The sequence below is a fragment of the Plasmodium gonderi genome (genome assembly GCF_002157705.1).
Source record: "Plasmodium gonderi DNA, contig: Chr14, whole genome shotgun sequence".
NCBI lineage: Eukaryota > Apicomplexa > Aconoidasida > Haemosporida > Plasmodiidae > Plasmodium > Plasmodium gonderi.
The window spans coordinates 740645-761793 of NW_021628939.1; the positions used below are offsets into that span (position 1 = coordinate 740645).

General features: G+C 28.9%; 5 protein-coding genes across 5 annotated transcripts; 2 read left to right on the plus strand and 3 right to left on the minus strand.

The window, feature by feature from the left end:
* Nucleotides 1–1174: 1174 nt before the first annotated feature.
* PGO_141520 (serine/threonine protein kinase) lies at nucleotides 1175–2278 on the plus strand (the record flags this gene model as incomplete). Its single annotated transcript, XM_028690146.1, has 1 exon — nucleotides 1175–2278. The coding sequence occupies one exon, from the start codon at nucleotides 1175–1177 to the stop codon at nucleotides 2276–2278; it is 1104 nt and encodes a 367-aa protein (XP_028545947.1).
* A 299-nt stretch (nucleotides 2279–2577) lies between these two features.
* Nucleotides 2578–5547, minus strand: PGO_141530 (hypothetical protein, conserved; the record flags this gene model as incomplete). The annotated part of the gene is made up of 1 exon (XM_028690147.1): nucleotides 2578–5547. One exon carries the CDS (start codon nucleotides 5545–5547, stop codon nucleotides 2578–2580), a length of 2970 nt encoding a protein of 989 aa, XP_028545948.1.
* Nucleotides 5548–7524: 1977 nt separating this feature from the next.
* On the plus strand, nucleotides 7525–9954 carry PGO_141540 (hypothetical protein, conserved; the record flags this gene model as incomplete). The annotated part of the gene is made up of 2 exons (XM_028690148.1): nucleotides 7525–7593; nucleotides 8140–9954. 2 exons carry the CDS (start codon nucleotides 7525–7527, stop codon nucleotides 9952–9954), a joined length of 1884 nt encoding a protein of 627 aa, XP_028545949.1.
* A 2151-nt stretch (nucleotides 9955–12105) lies between these two features.
* Nucleotides 12106–15402, minus strand: PGO_141550 (zinc finger (CCCH type) protein; the record flags this gene model as incomplete). The annotated part of the gene is made up of 5 exons (XM_028690149.1): nucleotides 12106–12146; nucleotides 12455–13476; nucleotides 14745–14772; nucleotides 15073–15195; nucleotides 15348–15402. The coding sequence occupies 5 exons, from the start codon at nucleotides 15400–15402 to the stop codon at nucleotides 12106–12108; spliced, it is 1269 nt and encodes a 422-aa protein (XP_028545950.1).
* Nucleotides 15403–19229: 3827 nt separating this feature from the next.
* PGO_141560 (hypothetical protein, conserved) lies at nucleotides 19230–20305 on the minus strand (the record flags this gene model as incomplete). Its single annotated transcript, XM_028690150.1, has 4 exons — nucleotides 19230–19411; nucleotides 19599–19692; nucleotides 19837–19938; nucleotides 20126–20305. 4 exons carry the CDS (start codon nucleotides 20303–20305, stop codon nucleotides 19230–19232), a joined length of 558 nt encoding a protein of 185 aa, XP_028545951.1.
* Nucleotides 20306–21149: the final 844 nt, after the last annotated feature.

Below are 21149 nucleotides of genomic sequence, written 5' to 3' on the forward strand. Positions count from 1 at the left end.
ATGTACTCCACCCCCCACCCCCCACCCCCCACCCCCCCCAAAAAAAAAAAAAAAAGTGATATACCTTCAAAGGAAATACTGAAATATGTACAGCGAAAAATGTACGATGTAAAGTGAAAAAAAAAAAGGGGATAAACGTAACTGCATAAACCTTAAGTTTTAATTTAAATTTTAAATTTTAATTTTTTTTTTTTTTTTTTTTTTTACGAATATTTTAAAATGTCTTATTTTTTTTTTATATTTATTTCATTTTTTTATCGTACATTTGTTTTGTACCCATGAATGTGGTTACTGCATGTGCGTTTATTTGAGACGTTCAAATTTTAACGAGCCCAAATTGTTTGCAAAATTAAATGCCAGATTTTACATGATCAATTCGTTCATGTTCAACACTCCTTAAATGAGCATTTTCTAATTTCCAATTGAAAACTAATTCCAGGCAAAAATATTTCTATACCATTTTTAAAGAAATAAATAGTGTACATTCATATTATCAAAAATCTGCACCAAAATAAACAATCCCCATGTATTGCACATATTGGGGAAAAAAAAAAAAAAAAAAAAAAAAAAAGAAGAACTATAATAAATCTCATTAACTAAAAAAAAGTTAAATTTTCTGTGTCTTCACACAAGGATTGGGCAAAAGAACTAAAAACTCCTCCTGTCCAACACCACACTTCTTTAATTGTGAAAAATGACCTGACCATTGGATATACACCAAGACAACATCCTTTGTTATATAGGGAAAACTCATTATCTTAAACATTTCTTTTTAACCCATAAAATTATTATGACATATATGACAACGAATTATTCATTTTTAAAATACAAGTGCATGTACTAATTATGTGTAGCACGAAATTTTAATAGATCCTAAATATAAGCAAAAACTAAAAAAGGCAAATTATGATAACGTAGGCGTCTGCTTCATGCAAAGAAATAACAAAAAATAATAGAAGCTAAGGGGAGCGGGGTTACGCATATATATATATATATATGTACCTATGCAAAAAACGCAATCACCTCCCCCAAGGAAGAGTGCCCAGGTTGGACAAAATTCACCCCACATTTCTCTTTATGATAAGCAGAACGATAAAATTATTTAGTGAAAAATATATCTTCTATTGATACCGAGAAGAATCTGCTTTTATAATTCTGCTTTACCCCTCGCATGATGCATCTGAGGGGTGTGGATAATGTGGACGACCATTTCTTGTGGGACGGGGAATACAAACAAGTGTACCTATGCCTGAACCGGAACGAAAACAACGATGCAATAAAAATAGACATAAGTCATGACTATAATATTCATGACATTTTGCAGCTTGTTAGAGAAAAGTACAACATACAAGGGGAATACATCACTGATTCTTCTGGAAATGTCATACATTCTATAAGAGATATAATAGATGGAGACACTTTATATTTAAAAGATGGAAAGGATAAATTAAATATTAATAATAAGTTGAAAAATAATTTAATAGTAAATGATTACATAGTTCAAAAAAGAATAGGTTCAGGTGGATTTGGTATAGTTTTCCAAGGTATACATATACAAACGAAACAACGAGTAGCCTTAAAGTTCATTCCTAAAAGTAATTTTCTAGATGTTACAGATGTACATAGAGTCTTCATAGAAATACAAACATTAAGAGGATTAATTCATAATAATATAATCAAAATGTATGACGTAAATCATTTTCAGAATTATGTTTGCTTAATTATGGAATATGCTATTAATGGAGACTTAAAAAATTATATACTTAAAAATAATGGATATTTATCAGAAAAACAAGCACATGATTTATTTGTACAAATTGTTAAAGGGGTATATTATTGTCATTCCAAACATATTGTTCATAGAGATTTAAAACTTGAAAATATTTTGTTAGATGAAAATATGACATGCAAAATTGCTGACTTTGGTTTGTCTGATTTTGTTAATGTGGATCAAAACATAAAAACTGAAGCAGGTACAAAAGCATATATTGCTCCTGAAATTATATTCAATCAGACAATTAATTATTCGGTATTCAAATTAGATATTTGGAGTTTGGGCATTTTATTATTTATTATGACTCAGGGATTCCCCCCCTTTAAATATGTAGAAAATGATATCAAATATTTTGACAGTAGTACACTAAATTATCCAAATGATGTTTCGGACGATTTGAAAAGTTTAATTTCTCTTATGCTTAATGTAGATCCTAATAAGAGACCTATTATCGTGGAAATTCTAAACCATCGCTGGTTTTACAATTACGCGAATCAGGGATAAAGTTGGAGATACTATCAAACGGTTAGTTGGAAAAGCTCATCTAATCTATACGCCAAAAACTGAATTAGGAACATTCCAAACAGCAACACAATTATCTCTGTTTGCAAAAGATGTTATCAGTTGTCTGCACCTAAGCATTGTCAGCCTGTGTTTGCCTGGGAAGTGGAGAAGTACACCCGTGGAGAAGTAGGAAAACATACATAGACATATCATTCAAGCAGCATAACAAGCATGCACAGAAGAAAAAATAAATAGCCAAATGGGGGAACTCTTCAAAGCCTCATATAGTGTGACAGATCTCACAACTGCGCATACAGTAAATCAATTCTATTTGAACGACACTCGTTCCATATGCTGTGAAGTAAATGAACTGTTTTGAAATTCTTTCGCTTCAAGTATCTTGACTTGAGTACACTCTCACCCAAGGGATACCCATCGGAAGTTGTATTCAGCGCACTGTACAAAAACACTGCATAGTTTATATTCTTATATTCAAAATATATGTCAATTAAAAAACCTTCATAATCATATGACTTTTTAACATATTTGAAAATTTCACTCCGTTCATCTGTCCTTGCTTCTTCCATTGTTTCTCTTTTTTTTTTTTTTTTTTTTTTTACCCCTATCAAATCGTTCTCCTTACATATAATATTCACCACCTCATCTGCAAAATTTGCAAGATATTCCAAACTCTGAAATTGCCAATAGTGCTCACTTAGTAAATGAAAAACACGCAATGTGTTACTGGAATCGAGAATTGAAGAATCGATCAGATTGACATACGTCAGACAAGAATATAACAAACAGCAGCGAGAATCTCCTACCTTTTCAAAATCAATAGCTCGTAACATACATTTCCAAAAATTTCCATCAAAAAACTTATTAACACAATAACACCATAAAATATCACTTATTTCGTAGTGTGAAAATTGGTGTATCCTTTGCAAAATCTCATACTGTAATGCACTTAACAAGGTATAAGATGCATAAAAGTACATACTTCCATACGTATATGCTATTCTGGCAATATGCTGAGGGGATAGATCATTCATCTTATTTAATATTGCTGACTGGATCAAAGTATGAAATTCTTTGCTTCCACTTCGAACTATTGAATATGCATAGCACATATTTGCCAAATCTTCTGATGAAAACATATTCAAAAATGTCTCATTTGAAGAGTTTATTTTGTATTTTTCTCTTTTAATAGTTCGTTCAGTTACAGAGACATCAACATTGCTATTGCTCACAATACCCCCTCCTTGTAACAAGAACTTCTCGACAGCCTCATGAAATTCTGTATTTACACGATTCTCATTGCTCACAGTCCTTCCCACAGTTGTTGCCAACCCCAGTAAACTATTTGATAACTGTTTTGGAGTCATATTTTGATACAACTCCATGGCTCTATCTTTCAACTGGAAATATAAATCGTTACTAAAACACAATTTTGTGTTTTTATTTTCGACTGTGCTGTAGGCCCATATGAGCATGCTAACAGTGCTGGCGCTAAAATTGTTTATATTTTTCAAAATGTTTTTTTCGCTTTTTATCAACAAAAATGGGTAATCCTTAAAATATTTGGCACTCGTCCATATACCGTTCAACAATACTGACAAGGGAATGACAACCTGATCCCTATCATTTTTTCTATCACCTGTGTTGCCATCATCATTATTCTTATCATCATGCAACTCATATTTCCCTCTTGGAGCCAAAGTCATGGATGTATGTTCAGTTTGTGAATTTGTATGTGAAAACATATTTACTATGGCTTTCACGAAATTATGCATCAAAGCATTGTCAGCCGCATTAATATTTTGGGAGTACAGAAAAAATAACTTCATTATTTGTACTTCTGTGAAATTATTATACCTTTTATATACTTCACTTTTTATTTCTCTAAAAAATTGGATATGCTTATAATTATTATTACTTATATATTCTAGCATTTTTACAAAATTTTCATTATTCATTGATTTTATTTTACTCTGGACAAAGTTTATATAAGTTTCTAAGAAGTTTTTACTATTGTATCGATTGATATGACGAATATGCTTCTTCTTGTTAGAGTTATTCAAATATATATAACCTATCCTCACTAAATAGTTCTCATCAAGGTATTTTATATTTTGTAAAATTATATTTTCTCCTAATATGCTTATTTCTTTTACTGATGAAAGGTTGATTCTTTTTATGATGTAAAGGTAGTTAATAATATCCTTACATGAAAAAAAAAAAATTTTCTTATTTATTATATTCAATATATCTCTATAAAATTCTTCGTATTTCTTTTTCATAAAAGAAGATGCATAACTCTTCCACGTATTTTCCTTTACATTTAGTTGTTCTATATATAGTATATAGTTAAGATGTAGCTCCATTAGAGTACTAAGCATAGTGTGGCGTACATAATATCTGCTAGCATGGTACTTAACAGTTCCGTCTAATTGTGAATTCTGAGAATAATCAATGTCTTCTGTTTCATCTTGTACGCACATATTTTCCTTCATTTTTTCTTCCTTGTTAGTTTCTTTTATATATACACACTGAGATACATTTCCACCCGGTGTTGCTTCTTCTGCATTTTTGTAATTATTGTTTGTAGTAGACTCCTTCATACACATATCGTTACTCAAAAAATGGTTTATTCCACTGATCGGATTATGTCTGCTCCTCTCGAATAGTTCATCATATATATCATTTCCATCATCATTTTCAAAAAATAGAATTTCATTTTCCTCTAAATTCGATATTCCCATCCGATAGTTCCTTTGACTATGATTCTGTGCCCACTCATCTATATATTGCTCAAGAGTAATGTATCTAAAGTGCGGGTTGTCCAACTTCAAAATATCACAGAATTCATGCGTTTTATAAAAATTATGAAATATTATTTCATATATTTTAAATAACAAATAAACATATTCATGATTTTTTATTTCGTTTAAATTATTATCAAAAAAAATTTTCATATCATCCATATTGTTTGAAAAGTATATACCTCGAAGCTTTTCATTACATTTACTACTGGTATGGATTTCATCATGTAGGAACTTTGGTGGCGATGTTAAGTTGGAACTTACACCTTGTGCTTTATCACTTTGTTTTACACTTTCGTGAAAGGTGCTCCATTCATAAATGCTTTTTGAATGTGTAAAATTTTTCAATCTTATTTTAACTCCCCTTCCGTAATGAATTCCCAATAAAGATATGTTCCTTATCCTTCCTACATGGTTCACTTCAAACCTCTTATTCAGAAGGTACATTTTATACTACCAACTTCTTCGTAAAAATGGTAAATGTGCAAGTAGTGAAAAAAAAAAAAGAAAAAAAAGAGAAGAATAATTTGGGGCTATTCATTTGTTAATACAATTTTTAAATTTCAAAGCATTCATGGTCCTGGGTTATTGTTAGTGCATTCTCCTCTGTATAAAACTCATTCTGTTTCTCTATGATCTACATGTCATTTTGGTATCGCTGCATTCTTTTTTTTTTTTTTTTTTTTTACCATACATTTTTATGCATACATATTTTGCTCTCTTTATAATTTATAAATAACCCTTTGGTGTAAGTATGATGATCAAATTAAAGGGAGATACTAAATGCTCATACTTCAAGCCTACAGAAATAAAAAGCATTAAAATAAATAACAATGGTTATATCAATAGCAATGACATAAACAACAGAAGCAAATGTTCGACAAATAACAACAGGGATGCTTATTTTTTTAACTTTTCTGCACACTTTAGAAATTCATTAAGGGGGCTTAAAATAAACTAATTTCTGAACTCATTTTTTTTTACATTTTAATTAAATTTCTTTTCGTAACATATGAAACAATTATTTTTCAATGAAATATATTCAGAAACTGTTTTGTGTGCAACCGTTTGCGGCGTTGCTTAGAGGAAAAAGGATTAATAAAATTCTACAGCATGTGCTGTGTCCCTATATTCATTAAAAGTGCGTTAAAAAGCTTTATAAATTGTCCTGCGAATATACAAATATGCACACATAACTGCAGATACTTGAATAACTTGAAAAACACTATAAAAAAAAAAAAAAAAAAAAAAAAATGCGCGTAAAATAAGATAGACATTTCATAGTTTATTACATTTTTTCTGAATGTAGTATATTTTTATTGCGTTTCTCATAATCCTTTCAAAATTATATGTTGTAACGTCACAACATATGTAGCATCGTCAAAACACGTGTTAACTAAAATAATCCAAAATAAATAAAAATATAAAAAAAAAAAAAAAAAAAAAAAATGATAAATCAATGGAAATTAGGTATATTTCCAATCTTCTCGTACAATTTAAAATGTTCACGGGTTATCCTTGCACCTTCACATGTTTAAAAAAAAAAATAAAAAATACACTTTTGTGTTATACACATTCATGTGCACATGAAAATTAAAACAACTCTTTATTTGTTAACATATAAATATCCTTCCCTTCTAGCTGTTTTTTTCTCTCTTTTTTTTTTTTTTTTTTTTTTTTTTTTTCTGTTCAGAATAAAATATACATTTTTTTTTTTTTTTTTTTTTTTTTTTTTCAAAATAAAATACACATTTTTTTTTTTTTTTTTTTTTTTTTTTGTTCAGAATAAAATACACATTTTTTTTTTTTTTTTTTTTGTTGCTGTTCAGAATAAAATACACATTTTTTTTTTTTTTTTTTTTTTTCTTTTCAAAAAAAAAAAACAATTTTTTTTTTTTTTTTTTTTTTTTTTTTTTTTTTTTTTTTTTTTTTTTCTTTTCATAATAAAAATTATATTTTTTTTTTTTTTTTTTTTTTTGCTTTTAAGAATAAAATTTTTTTTTTTTTTTTTTTTTTTTTTTTTTTTTTTTATAATAAAATATTTTTTTTTTTTTTTTTTTTTTTTTTTTTTTTTAAATAAAATTCACATTTTTTTTTTTTTTTTTTTTGTTGCTGTTCAGAATAAAATACACATTTTTTTTTTTTTCCTAACACTCAACATATGCTATATATAATTATCTATTCAGATTAAAATATACATTTTTATTCACTTGATTTTTATCAATTTTTTTTTACCTTTTTATATTTGTTAACAATTTGTTTCAATATTATTTTTCTATGTTTTGCTCAAATGTGACATTAAATAGCATGCCTTAATTACCACCTAAAATGAATTTTTAAGTAAACTGAACTTTTTAGAGAGGACATAATTGTTGACGATTTTCCTAATTGTAACCTTTGCTATTCTTACCTCGTCTGGCGTTAATGGAGAATTATTCTTACAGTTCTGGTTCAAGAAAAATGATACTGCCAGAACAAAGCCATAGTAACGTAGTAAGCATCAAAATAGAGAGATGTAAAAATGCAGTGACATGAAAGTGCAGAGATATAAAAATAAAATAATGGAATAAAAGTACAAAAAAAAAAAAAAAAAAAAAAAAAAAAAAAACTTTTTACGCACAATTAGATAGATCCACATTTTTAAGATTAACAGTGGAGAGAGCATACACACATTGTAATTGCTCTAAGCGAATAAATTTAGAGCTTCTACAAATGTAATGTGTGCACATAAGTTTGCGAATTCACACACCCTCCAAAAAAAAAAAAAAAATTACAGAACTTGTAAAAAGTAAAAAATATGTAAACTGCGAAAAATGTATAAACTGCGAAAAATGTATAAACTGCGCAAAATGAGTAAACTGTGTAGAACTTGTAAACTCTGTGTATAACGGTTAAAACGATTAAATCGGGTACGCATGGAAAAACCTGCGTAAATGACAAAACGGTTCCAATTATCTACGCAGAGTGCCCTATCCACATACCCCTCAAAAAAAAAAAAATTAACATATTTTACTGTCTTTCACGTCTCTACAAATTCAGGAAAATAAAAACACTAAAAAGAAGTGTGATAGCATAAACCTACATGATCCCAAGGAACATGTTGCTTACAGTTTGTATGATCGTCCAGGGGGGATTAACTTGATGGATCAGAATGGATATTTGATTGATGACGTTTCTTGCTACAAACCTGGAGATATAAACGCCTCCTCAACGAATTTATATAATAGAGGAGGTATGTATATAGATGCCAATAACGATAATGGAATAATAATAAATCCAAATAGAACTTTTAATATGGGAGCCATAACTCCAGGGGGCTCAGAAAATTATGACTACATAAATTCTTCTATAAATCTGAATCAAGGGAACTATTATAATCCCTATGAAATAAGTAAAAATTTTGTCTCAAGTAGCGAAAATTTAAAATATGAACTAAATAACGAAATTGATAGGGCTCAAGTTATTCCAAAAATAACCACAAAACTGAATAATTCCTATATGACGAACGTAAGTAATACGAGTAATATAAATAAAGAAATTCTAAACAATGAATCCATTAATTACATTGATCCAGACAGCTATACGAATTTGTATGGTCATTTAAGCGATAATAATATTGGTATGGTGAATGGCATTGCCAGCAAATCATATAGGGGAAATATAGCAAGCGCAACTAATTCGAAAGACATGAGTAACATAAAGTATGACTTGATAATGCAAAACTACCGCGCTTCATTATGCAATAACGTAAATAGTGTGAGTAGTCTCAATAGTGCTCATAATATGGCCAGAATGGACCATTTGGGTACCGATAACGAATTAGGAAATATCAATCAGCTGTATAGGACGAATCACTTCGCTAGCTTGAACAGCGAGAACGGTGTGGATGTTATCCCCTTGAAGGAGCAGACATACGGAACCAATTACAACGATGCCATCTTTACGGGAGGCAATTATAGCGGTGTCAATTTAATAGATGCCAATTATAACGGTGCCCATTTAATAGATGCCAATTATAACGATCCCAATTTAATAGGTGTCAGTAGTAACGGTTCCATTTATAACGCTTCCAATTTAAGCGATGCCAAATTTATGGATGTCATTTATAACGGTTCCAACTTAAACGGTGTCAATTTTCATCCCTTCCCTATGGAAGAGTTCCCATCAATGCGTCATTATAAAAGAGGAGCGCAAAATTTTGGAGAAAGAGAAAAGGAATTCGCAAAGCTTAGACTCGTAAATAGTGATATGAACATGGGAATCCACTCGAATGAAATTCATAGCCACAGACATCCCTCTGATCAACTACAAGCAATTGTATGTCTACAAAAACTGGAAGAAATTCCAACCCCATTTTTAAATCTTAACGATATAAAATATGCAGTGAGTGTTTACTTCAATTCATATGATGATATATTAGAAAAATACCGATCCAAATTTTATAACTGTAAACTGAACGAATCGAATACGTATGCGAATTGCGACTTGAAAAATGAAATAATTAATTTGCCATTTAATAATGAAGAATTTATTTATTTAAAAGTAATAGAATCATCGGTGTACAAAACAGAAATTACAGGACGATTACAACTAAAAGTTAAATCTTTGTCGCAAGAATACCCTTTGAGAATACCCATAATTGGAGATGATGGAAATTCCAAAGGATATTTAATTATGAATTTTTTTGTTACTTCATCATATTATGATGTAAAAAATGATACACTAATTACTGACCGATCAAGTTTACCCAATAGAACCAAATCCACAAGAATACGCAGAAAAAACAATGGATTCCATTTTTTCGAAAATTTCACAAAATGGTGTTGTGAGATTACAGATCATCATATAAACTAGCCAAACGATCAGAAGGAGGAGGGGTGCATGATCCTGTGTCAGCATACCGAGTCTCAATGACACCTTCTCAAAACCACATGTACATCCCTATTCATTTGTTTGTTTTATTTCACCCATCCATTCATTTGGTATATACCTATACATATATATATATATATATATATATATATATATATATATATATGTACATATATTTATTCATTTTTATACATATTTGTAGATTTTTTCGTTACTATATTTGTTTTACTAATGAAAATATTAATTTATTGTACATTCTAATGACTCTGTCACTTGTTTATAATTAAATTATGAGCATTAGAACGCTTTCCTCGCACTTTCGTCCATTCTCATGATGTCTGCTTGTGAATCCTATTAATATAAACAAAAGTACACATGCCCTAATTAGGAGATAAGAGGAGCAAACAGGTTTAGGGTTGAAATGGGAACCCCCAAAGGGTGTACGATGCATACATATATATGTGTATGTAGTTATATATGCATGTGTATATGCTCTTTTGCAAACGTCAAATCAACATCATTTGAGATAGCTTTTTTTAGGAAATTTTTAGGATTTTTTTTTTTGTTACGTTATTTTTCTTGCTTTTTTTTTTAAGTTCTTTTTTCAATGTCACCTACATATTTAGCATTGAATATTTTTATTGTTGATTATAAAACTAATTTTTTTCTTTTTTTTTTTTTTCATTATCCTGTTTAAATTTTGCTAATAAAACGAAATAACAAGGCGATGAAACTATTCACAATTAGTCTGTTTTTCTAATTTGACAAAAGCTTTTTAAAAACGTAGTTATACCTATGAATATGTGCACATATTTTATGTATATGCCTTCTGCAGGGTAGTACCTACCCTCTATCTTATGTTTCCACTTTTTTTCATGCTTTCTATGATGTATCAAATGGTAAGTAGGCAATAACCTGTTCGTGCTGATGAAATATTATTCAAAAGACTTGCCAAGGAGGAATACAAAGAGTGATCGTTAAAAGACCTATGCGCATAAATAAATCTGTTATACAACGTCTCGAAAGGTGATTTAAATCTAGTCCAAACAAAATGTTTGCTTGAGTTTTTCGAAAATTACCAAAACACTGTAAAACTTTTGTGCATTAACCATTTTTGGTATAACGTTCATATATATATATATAATTGCTTGACTTTTTAAAATTAAAAAAAAAAAAATTTATGTAATTTATAAAGATGTCGGTATAAATGCAACCGCTTGTGAGCACGTATATCTGCACAAGAACGCATAGAACTGCATGGATATGCGCCTATATATTTGTATACGTATACATGTGTTTTTATGTGTATGCACATCGACGGGACATGCAGACACATACTACCAGTATACGCAATTACAAGATACTATATGATAAATATAGTTAGGATTTTCATTAAAAAAAAAAAAAGGACATTAAAAAGTGTACCATAGACGAGGTGCAAAAAAAAATGGGTGCTATGCGTAACCTTATAATTAAAAAAGGGTTACTATGGCTGCTTGGAAAAAAGAAATAAAAAAAAGGGAAATGAGAGAGAGTCGAGGAAAACTAAAACTTAGTCATTTGAAGTTTCCTACAATTTTTTATTCTTTTACTTTTTTATTCTTATACTTTTTTATTCTTATACTTTTTTATTCATATACTTTTTTATTCTTTTACTTTTTTATTATTGTATTTTGTTTTTTCTCTCTCTTGAATTGAAAACAAAATCTGGGTACGTACGCACTGCATTTATATTGTTATATAAATGCATACTCAATATGTGTGCGCTCGAGGTAGCATAAATGCAATATAAACTGTTCTTGCATATCAACACATTTGAATAGCACAACTCAAGAAGAGGAAGGATTAATTTGTAAATTGTTAAAAACAGGGTTAATTTTATCTTTTCAAAAAAAAAGAAAAAAAGGCAAAGAAGTGAAAAAAAAAAAAAAAAAAAAAAAAAAAAAAAACACGAGCTGTGGTGTGTGTGCGCAAATAATACATTAACATAAATACATAAGTACATACAAATGTACTTGCTTGAATCTATGCATATACATAAACAGATAAAAAATTCTCCACGTCGGTAGGAAAGATACAATCTTGAAAAAGCACAACCTCTTCTTCTCTTCTCATGTTACTTAAAAAGAGAAATTAATCTTTTGATTCCCATTTCCATACTTTCGCGTTGCCAGCTGCAGGAAGTAGGTAAAGTATGGTTGCCCGTAAATATCACATTCATGAGGGAAACATGTAGAAACGTGTAGGTGTCACGGAGTCAAAATGTTACAACGTCAAAATGTTACAAAGTCAAAAAGATACGACGTGAAAATGTTACAAAGTCAAAATGTTATGAAGTCAAAATGCTACGATGTGAAAATGTCACGAGGTAAACATGTAATGACATAAGCTTGCACACAAGCACGCACATTAGTATGCACAGGCGAGGACCACAGTCTTTCATGGTCTCCCACTCTTGGATCCCCATTTTTGCAAAACTTACCATTGGAAAACACCACAATAAAATAGGGGCCAGAAAGAGGCAAAATAAAATCGGGGTCGTTAATATTAAATTTGAGGGTCATTGATTCTCTATCTTTTAAATATCCATACGGATTAAATTCAGGTAAAGAAAAAGTATATAATGCTTTAGTTGAACCATATATAAGTATGGGTACATTTTTATGATTCGTTAAACCAGCCATACAATAAATTGGCAAAGTATTCATTTCAAAATTATTATCTCCCTTTAGACTGAAGGCTAATATTTTACCTTCACTCATAGCAGTAATTACATTAGCTTCATATTGCATTACAGATACTACACTTCCATATTTACATTTAACAATGTTAACGATTTCTAAATTTAACAAATTGATTATTGTTATACTATCACCACATACCCATAAGGTTCTACTGAATTTATTTTCTTCGACATTCGAATTAGTATTCACATTAGCTGAAGAACATTTACTTGAAATTATTTCTATCATTTTATAAATTTTGGTTTTCGTATCAATTTTTTTAATTGTCACAAAACTTAAATATGATTCTTGGTATTTCCAGAATTTAACTTCTCCATTTATAGATGAAGATATAATGATTCCATCTATGCATACTATGCTGTATATAGAATCTGTATGTGCATAAAGAGTTGAAGAATCAGATGATGGCAAATGCATTATTTTTATTAACCCATTATCCAAACCAGCAAATATACATTCTTCTGCATATAAAAGAGATAAAACTCTTTTTTTTTTTTTCTTTATTTTCTTATTATATTTTAATTTGTCTTCTCCATATGATTCTTCTTCTGGTGTTAATTCAAATTCAATTTTTTTTAAATGCTTAATGTCTAGTTCCTTAGACCCTTCTCCAGGAACAAAAATCCATACATTTATTGTATACGGAGATATGGATGTAAATAAATATATTTCGTTGTTTGGCCCATGTACTATAATTGCACAATCGATATATGATCTTTGTAAAAAAAATGTATCAACTAATTTCAAATTATGTAAATTTCTGTAAAGAGACAACAGAGGAGAGGAGCCACCCAATTCAGAAAAAAAAGATAAAAAAGGGAAGAAGCAGAAAAAGAGTAAGGGAAAAAAAAAAAAAAAAAAAAAAAAAAAAAAAAAAGAAAAAAAGAATGGATGGATGAATAAACAAAGTAATGTTTCATCTTTCTCATCTGCCTTATGTAAGAGAAGGGATGCGTGGCTATGACAACATCTCACTCAAGTCGGCGTTCGAAAGTGACACGAAAAAAAAATGAAGAAAAAAGTGACAAAAAAAAGTGAAGGAAAAAGGTGACGAAAAAAAGTGGCAAAAATGGTAACGAAAAAAAGTGGCAAAAATGGTGACGAAAAAAAGTGGCAAAAATGGTGGTAAAAATGGTCATAAAAAATGGTGACTAAAAAAGGTGATCAATAAGTTTCCCCCTCCAATATGCGCAAAGTTAATAGGCAAAATTTTGAGCAATGAAAAAAAAAACATACACTACGGACGTAAACATCAAACGGGAAATAAATGGATAAACAAATTGTCTTTATAAAATGGGTTTCAAGAAATGGTTCTACTTTTTATTATCAAAAAAGTGTATGCAGAACGGATATGTCTGACTTCTATGCACACTTCAAATAAAAGGGGATTATATATAAAAATGAAAAAGGGAAAAAAAGGAATTCAAACAAGGAAATAATGGGATACATATAAGAAGCATACATTATGCAGTAAAACGTAATGAAGAAAAAAAAAGAATGAAAAAAAAAAAAAAAATCAGTGCAATAGGTACAAAATTTGTTCTTTTTTTATTTTAACTGTGCAATTATTGTTTTTTCACACTTTTTTTTCTCCATTTTTTACCATTTCCCCCCCATTTTTTCTCTAATTTTTCTCCATTTTTGCTTCATTTTTTCCCCCATTCTTTTTCCATTTTTTCTCACATTATTCTCACTTTTTTCTTCATTTTTATTGCACATTTTATTCTTTTTTTTTTTTTACTATATTTCTATTAAAATCATAAATGAGTGAATGCACAGCATGTACTCATTGGGTGTAGTATTATGTAGACACATACATCAATCACCTGAGCACTCAGTTTTTCACAAATATTAGCATATAGAATAAATATAAAATGAAGACGACTTTCACATTAACGCGAACAAACGCGCGCATAATATATATATATATATATATATATATATATATATATATACGTACGTACATACACACATACATATACACGTATACACTTGTGTAAACACTCATCATGCAGAGTTATGGTTTACTTGCAATCGTCTACAAAACGGCATAATCCTGAAATGGGAGAAACACAAAGAGAAGGAGGAATGAAATTGAGAAATAAGGTCCATTCATACATGAATGAGAAGTATATTCACAAAACTTGCTAATAAGACCTCTCCAAAAAAAAAAAAAAAAAAAAACACTTATGAGAATGTCATCACGCAAAAGGCATATAACTCTAAAATACAACAGTAAGCAAAATATGTTACTATGCAGGAGTAAACATACATAAATGGAGTGCACTCAAGCGAAAGGTACATACACTCTCATGAAGAACATGCGTTAATGAAACATAAGAACAAAATTCTTAACCCCTTAGTGTATAGTGCGGGCAGAAGGTTATTCCTTTATCCCTGTCTTTACTTGCATTTTTCTTTTGATAAAATGTTCTCCTATTGTTATAATTGTTTTGCGTTTTATTGTTTCCATCGGATCCTGAACAGGAATGCGTGCATATGTATATAAATATATATATGTATATATATTTTTATTAAGTTATGTTTTCTTAGGAGACACACGACTCTTAATTTATATACGTCCTTTTGGAGAGACGAAAATTTACACCAGTCGTGCATACAAACTCATACCATTTGTATATCTGTGCTGAGATTTATACCCATCTCGGAGATAATTACCTCTCATATTTATTTCCTGCGCGAGGGAAAAAAATAGTATGAACAGTATGAATTGTAAGAGTAGTATGAGCTGTATGAACCGTATAAACAGTATGTGCAGTATAAACGGTGTGAACCGCATGAACAGTGTGACTTCCTGTCCGTCACTATATATACGTAAAATCATTTATACATTTGATAAACACATTTTTCATACAACAACGCAACGAAACCTTATTGGTCTCTTTAACGAATTCGTATACTTGTCCATTCGACAAGAACGTGTTTCTCCTAACGACTAAAATGCAGCTAATATTGTTATTCCTATGTGTAATATTCTATTATCGACCTTGGACATGTACTTATGTATAGCGTTGGATATGTTATATATATGGAATATGCGTTATCATTGCTTTTAGGTCGTTCAAGCCCATACACGTGAAGTTGCAATTTGCGCTGTCGTACGTAAGCATATATACAATAAATGGATTAAGACATATTATAAATGCACATATCAAAAAATTTGTAAAATGTGTTTTCACTCAATACACGAGCTCAGGAGCGTATACAATTTCCTTATATGATGCAGTTCTTCTTCTCTTTCACTTTTTTAAAAAAAAAAAAAAAAAAAAAAAAAAGTAGTTTTCAAAAGCTCCTAATGCGACAAATTTTGTGTTAGTCGCAAAAAATAATCATTACTTTTATTTCAAAATAGTCTTCAAAAGGGCTTTCATGACATAACAAGATTTGCTGCGCTATATTGCTTGTTGGAGCATGACATCAAATAATTCTTTTCTTTCTTTATGTTTTTTTACTTTTCACACAAATGTGGTATCATATACGTATATATGTTGTATATATGTATTTAAACACGCTTCGTCACATATACAAGTTTTCATTATAAACACTCCAAATAACACACGTTTGTGCTTTACTCACAAACCTGTTTTTTCATGTTACTAGGAGTTTTTTCACTTGTGTTTATGTATATACATGTTTATATATATAAATATATATATGTATATATATACTTACATATTCACGCATGTACAAACGCATAAAATTAAGTATACCCTGAAATATTCATTAAGAATGTTTTTTTTTTAAAAAAAGGGAAAAAAAAACAGAAGGTCATTGAAAAATTGGGTAACTAACATAAAACAGATAGCCTTTTCAATAATTCTTTTTTAATATATTCAAAAAAAAAAAAAAAAAAAAAAAAAAAAAAAAAAAAAAAAAATGGCGTTAAATTATTAATCAGAACATCACCAACCCTTCTTTTTTTTTTTTCTTTTTTTTTATAAGCCCCTTTCTTCTTTTAATAAGTGACTTTTCCCATATGATCTATGTTTATATGTATACATACATGGGTGTATATATATGAGCATATGTACGTTTACTACATGTATATAAAATTATATAAACGTATGAATATATATATTTTATAGCACCCTTACGAGAATAGCTTTGGGGATGACTTAATATGTCATCTGCCCCTAAGCATTGTTATGTAGTACGCATGTACATATATGCATGTATTGTATACTTATATGTACATGCATAAATATATTATATATATATATATATATATATATATATACATACCTTTATTATAGGGTTTTCACATGTACATTATATGTGCCGATTTATAGCACAATTAATAACTTTATGTTACAAATCTCTCATACCACCATATTTTATGCACATAATTATTCGGATTGCTTCGTTTTTATTTTTTGTGTATATTGAATGAGCGTTTTATTGCATCAAGCATAAAACATGTGCAAATTTTGTTCAGATAAAAAGAAATAAAAAAAAAATATATGGGGCTCGACGTTATTATGGTGAGTGTATGTACTGTCATGTATACCACAATGTAGAAATGACCGTTGTGCTGAAACTGAAAATCCGTCAATTGGGAAAATAAAGGGCAAGAGGAAAGGGCAAAATTTATGCTGGATGTTGAGACGAAAAGGTAAATAATGTTTATATTTTTAAAGGAAAATATTTAAAAAATATATAAAAATAAAAAAAAATGAATGCAAAAGATATGGATAAAACATATACCCCCATATCATATTGCCGTGTACACATTCAGGTTGGGGGTTTATTGACCTCTTCACAGTACTGAAATTATGAAATGAGTTCTTCATCCTTATATACATTATATAATGAATCATATAAAACATAAAAAAGTCTCAGGTTAGCTCAAACCTATTTTTACATTTTTCTTTCTATAACAGCTGCTACACGTAAATAAACCAAGACGGTACACAATTTTCACTTGTATATTTGACCCAAGTATATATTCACAGTGCATATAAATGCACACATATGTACATATATACACATGAGCGTGTTTTAGCGTAGTTTATGTCATCCGTACAACCGCATTTGTTGCATAACACAAGAGAACATATTTGTCAAAGAAAGAGTTTCTTATTACAAGTATATAGAACGAATAGTAAAGCACAACATTTTAATGCTCTTGCTTTGAAATAAAAACATTTAAATATATGAATGTTATAGGGGGGTTTTAAACTTAAACAGGAGTTTTATATGCATATGTATATAAAAGCATGCATATACATATATACAACACATAATTACCATTTGGCACTCTACTCAATTTTCAATTTAACATTTTTCTTACATATGTACATTAAATTGGAAAATGCCATTTCGATGGCAATTTTTAACCTTTGCGTTAATCACTTAGCAAAAAAAAAAAAAAAAAAGGAAAGGAAAGGATAGGAAAGGGAAGATAATTTTTTAAACATGCACGTTATACTTTGCACCTACACAACACACACCCGTTACGTGCACATTTAAGGTGCAAAGAAAATTTTTTCCTATTTTGCTAATTAAATATATAAAAAATAATGTCTTAACAAAAAATTTACCAAAATTTCACGACACTAAAATAAATGTTTCAAACGAATAGGGTTATATTTAAGTCCTGTTCTTATGAGCGTATGTCGAATAGAAATTTATTTCAATTTTTACAAAAAACCATTCAATCAGTTATAGCAACGCGTGTGGGTCACACAGACAAAAATACATACATGTAAAAATATGAAACTTAAATGTTGATATGAACGACATCAACTAAAAAGAATTGTAATGATGATTAATGAAAAAAAATCGATTGTAGTGGAAAAGTGTTAAATAACTGAAAAATTATGTTACTCTCTGGTGGATTTGCTTAGCTGTGCAGTACTTGTTGTTTTTACGCAGTTATTTTAACCCATTTAACTTACAAGCTCGCTTTTCCCAATTTATGATTTCAAGTATAACTTTGGGGAGAATACTCTGGTATTGAAAAACCAACATGAACGAATTGTCCATGTAATTTTTTTTTTTTATACAACTAATGTATTTATGTGTCCATTTAGCTAGTTTCGCCTAATTTACAACGTTACAAATTTGTGCTTAAAATAAATTAATTAAAATAAAATACGTTAAATTAAATTAAAATAAATTAAAATGAACAAAATGAGCAAAATGAGCAAAATAAGCAAAATGAGCAAAATGCGAAAAGTGCACAAAATGGAGGTGAAAAATATGAACCAAAATATACAAAACATAAACAAAATGAATTAAATAGAATGCTATTTAAAACTCAAATTGACAGTTTGCCCTTCGAATGAATGGTCTAAAACGGGTATACATATTTTCATTCTAAAAAAAAAAAAAAAAACTACTAAAAAAAAAAAAAACGTAACGTTTGCTTAGAGCAATGTGGGGTATTGCTTGTAAACGAATTATTGGGGTAAATATCTGATAACAATTGGTATATATACGTACACACCAGGATATAAGAATACACGTTTTTTCACAAATTTGTACATTAAGTTAATATGTATATCCATATAAATCGTCAGAGTTATACTGATAAAAATAATGCCCTAGCAAAGAGCATAAGGCAAATGAGTAAATGACGCTCAAGGTGCTTCCTACACATAGGGCCCTACTGGCATATTTACGTCTTGGTGATGATTCATCATACTTTAAATTCAGCAAATATGAGAGACATCCTTGGAAGAAAGTACATAAGGGAAAGATGAATAAAAAACAGATAATAATAGGCATGTATGCATATACGTGCACACATATGTGTGCGCCTCATGTACATTAAGTCATAAATGTGAAAAAAAATGTATAATACATGTATATATATGCATGCATGCGTATTTTATTCTTTTTGCCTTCTTTTTAGCAAACCTATAAAGGGCATGAAAAAACTTAAAAAGATGTGTATTCGAGGCATTATAGTGCTATCCTCTTTTCTTCTTTTTTTTTGTGTCTCTTTAGACTCCTGCAATATGAAAAAAAGTAATTTCCATCATAAAACTCATTCATGATATAAAAATTGTTAAAAATATTAAACCATATAGGAATAATCTTCACTAAATCGGCGTTTCAAAAAAAAAAAAAAAAAAAAAAAAAGGGAAATTCATACCGATAAATTTTCATGCGCAGATGGTTCAGACGTAAATTTGGGCTCATCAGTAATACGTCGTGAGTTCAAATTAAAAATTCTTTTATATTCACTTTTTTGGTACTAATAGGTAATAAAGATAGTGTAAAAAAAAAAAAAAAAAAACAACTATGAATTGATCATTTTTCTGATTTGTTCCGGCAAAAAATAATATCCTAAGGATACAGAATTTACAGATACACACATGGGCAATACTATATATGCATATAATATATACACACATAGGCACCTTTATATGTCATGCAATTACCTTGGTTAAATCCATATTGAACAGATCGATATTTCTCCGATCCATCAGTATTGCATGCGGGTAGAACTCATCATCCTTGCCATTATTAATTGTCAATGTATTTTCCCTATTTAGAATACTTAGATTAAAGGCGTCCTTTAAATTAATTATTTCCTTATTTTCCTCTGATGAGCTAGCCATTTTTTTTTTTTTTTTTTTTTAAATCTAACTTCCAAAAAGATTAATACAAACTCCAAAAATTTACAAAATTTTTTATTTCAAAGTGTTCTATACAACATTTATAATATATACATGTGCATTTTAGATACTAAAAGAGTTGCATATTATTTAATTTATTTTTCCAACTTTATTTAAAATGATAAAAAATAAAAAAAAGTAAGAAGGGGTAATAAAAAAAAAAAAAAAAAAAAAAAAAACTATGAAAAATAATTTCTATTATTCAAAATTTGTGAGCAAGTTACACAAAATTATGTAAATTAAAATTCGCTTGACATTTAAAAAAAAAAAAAAAAAAAAAATCTCGCATCCCCCATGAAGATGAAAAAAAAATGTATTAATAAACAAACAAGAGGGGTGGGAGGTGGATGCTAAGTTCATTAGTTTTGTTATTTTTTTTATGCTATATATAAATAATGTAGTGTTAAAGAATTTGTTGTATTTTATATATTTTTAGAATTATTAGATAATTTTTTTTTTTTTTTTTATTTTTTTATAATATTTTTTTTTTTTTTTTTTTTTTTTTTTTTTTTTTTTTTTTTAAAACTAAAAAAGCTATTGCAATAAAAAAAAAAAAAAAACTGCTATCTGTGATGAATAATATATTTTGTTATTGTTAAATAAGCGCAGTAAAAATATATACATTCATTGCATACACATATATGCACCATGTGTTATAAACCCCATCAAACTTGTGCTCCATGTATAAATATATATGTATATATGACATTACTCAAATATATATTTTTTATGTAGAATTTAAATAAAAGAAATCACTCACATCAAGTATTATCAAAAATGCAATTTC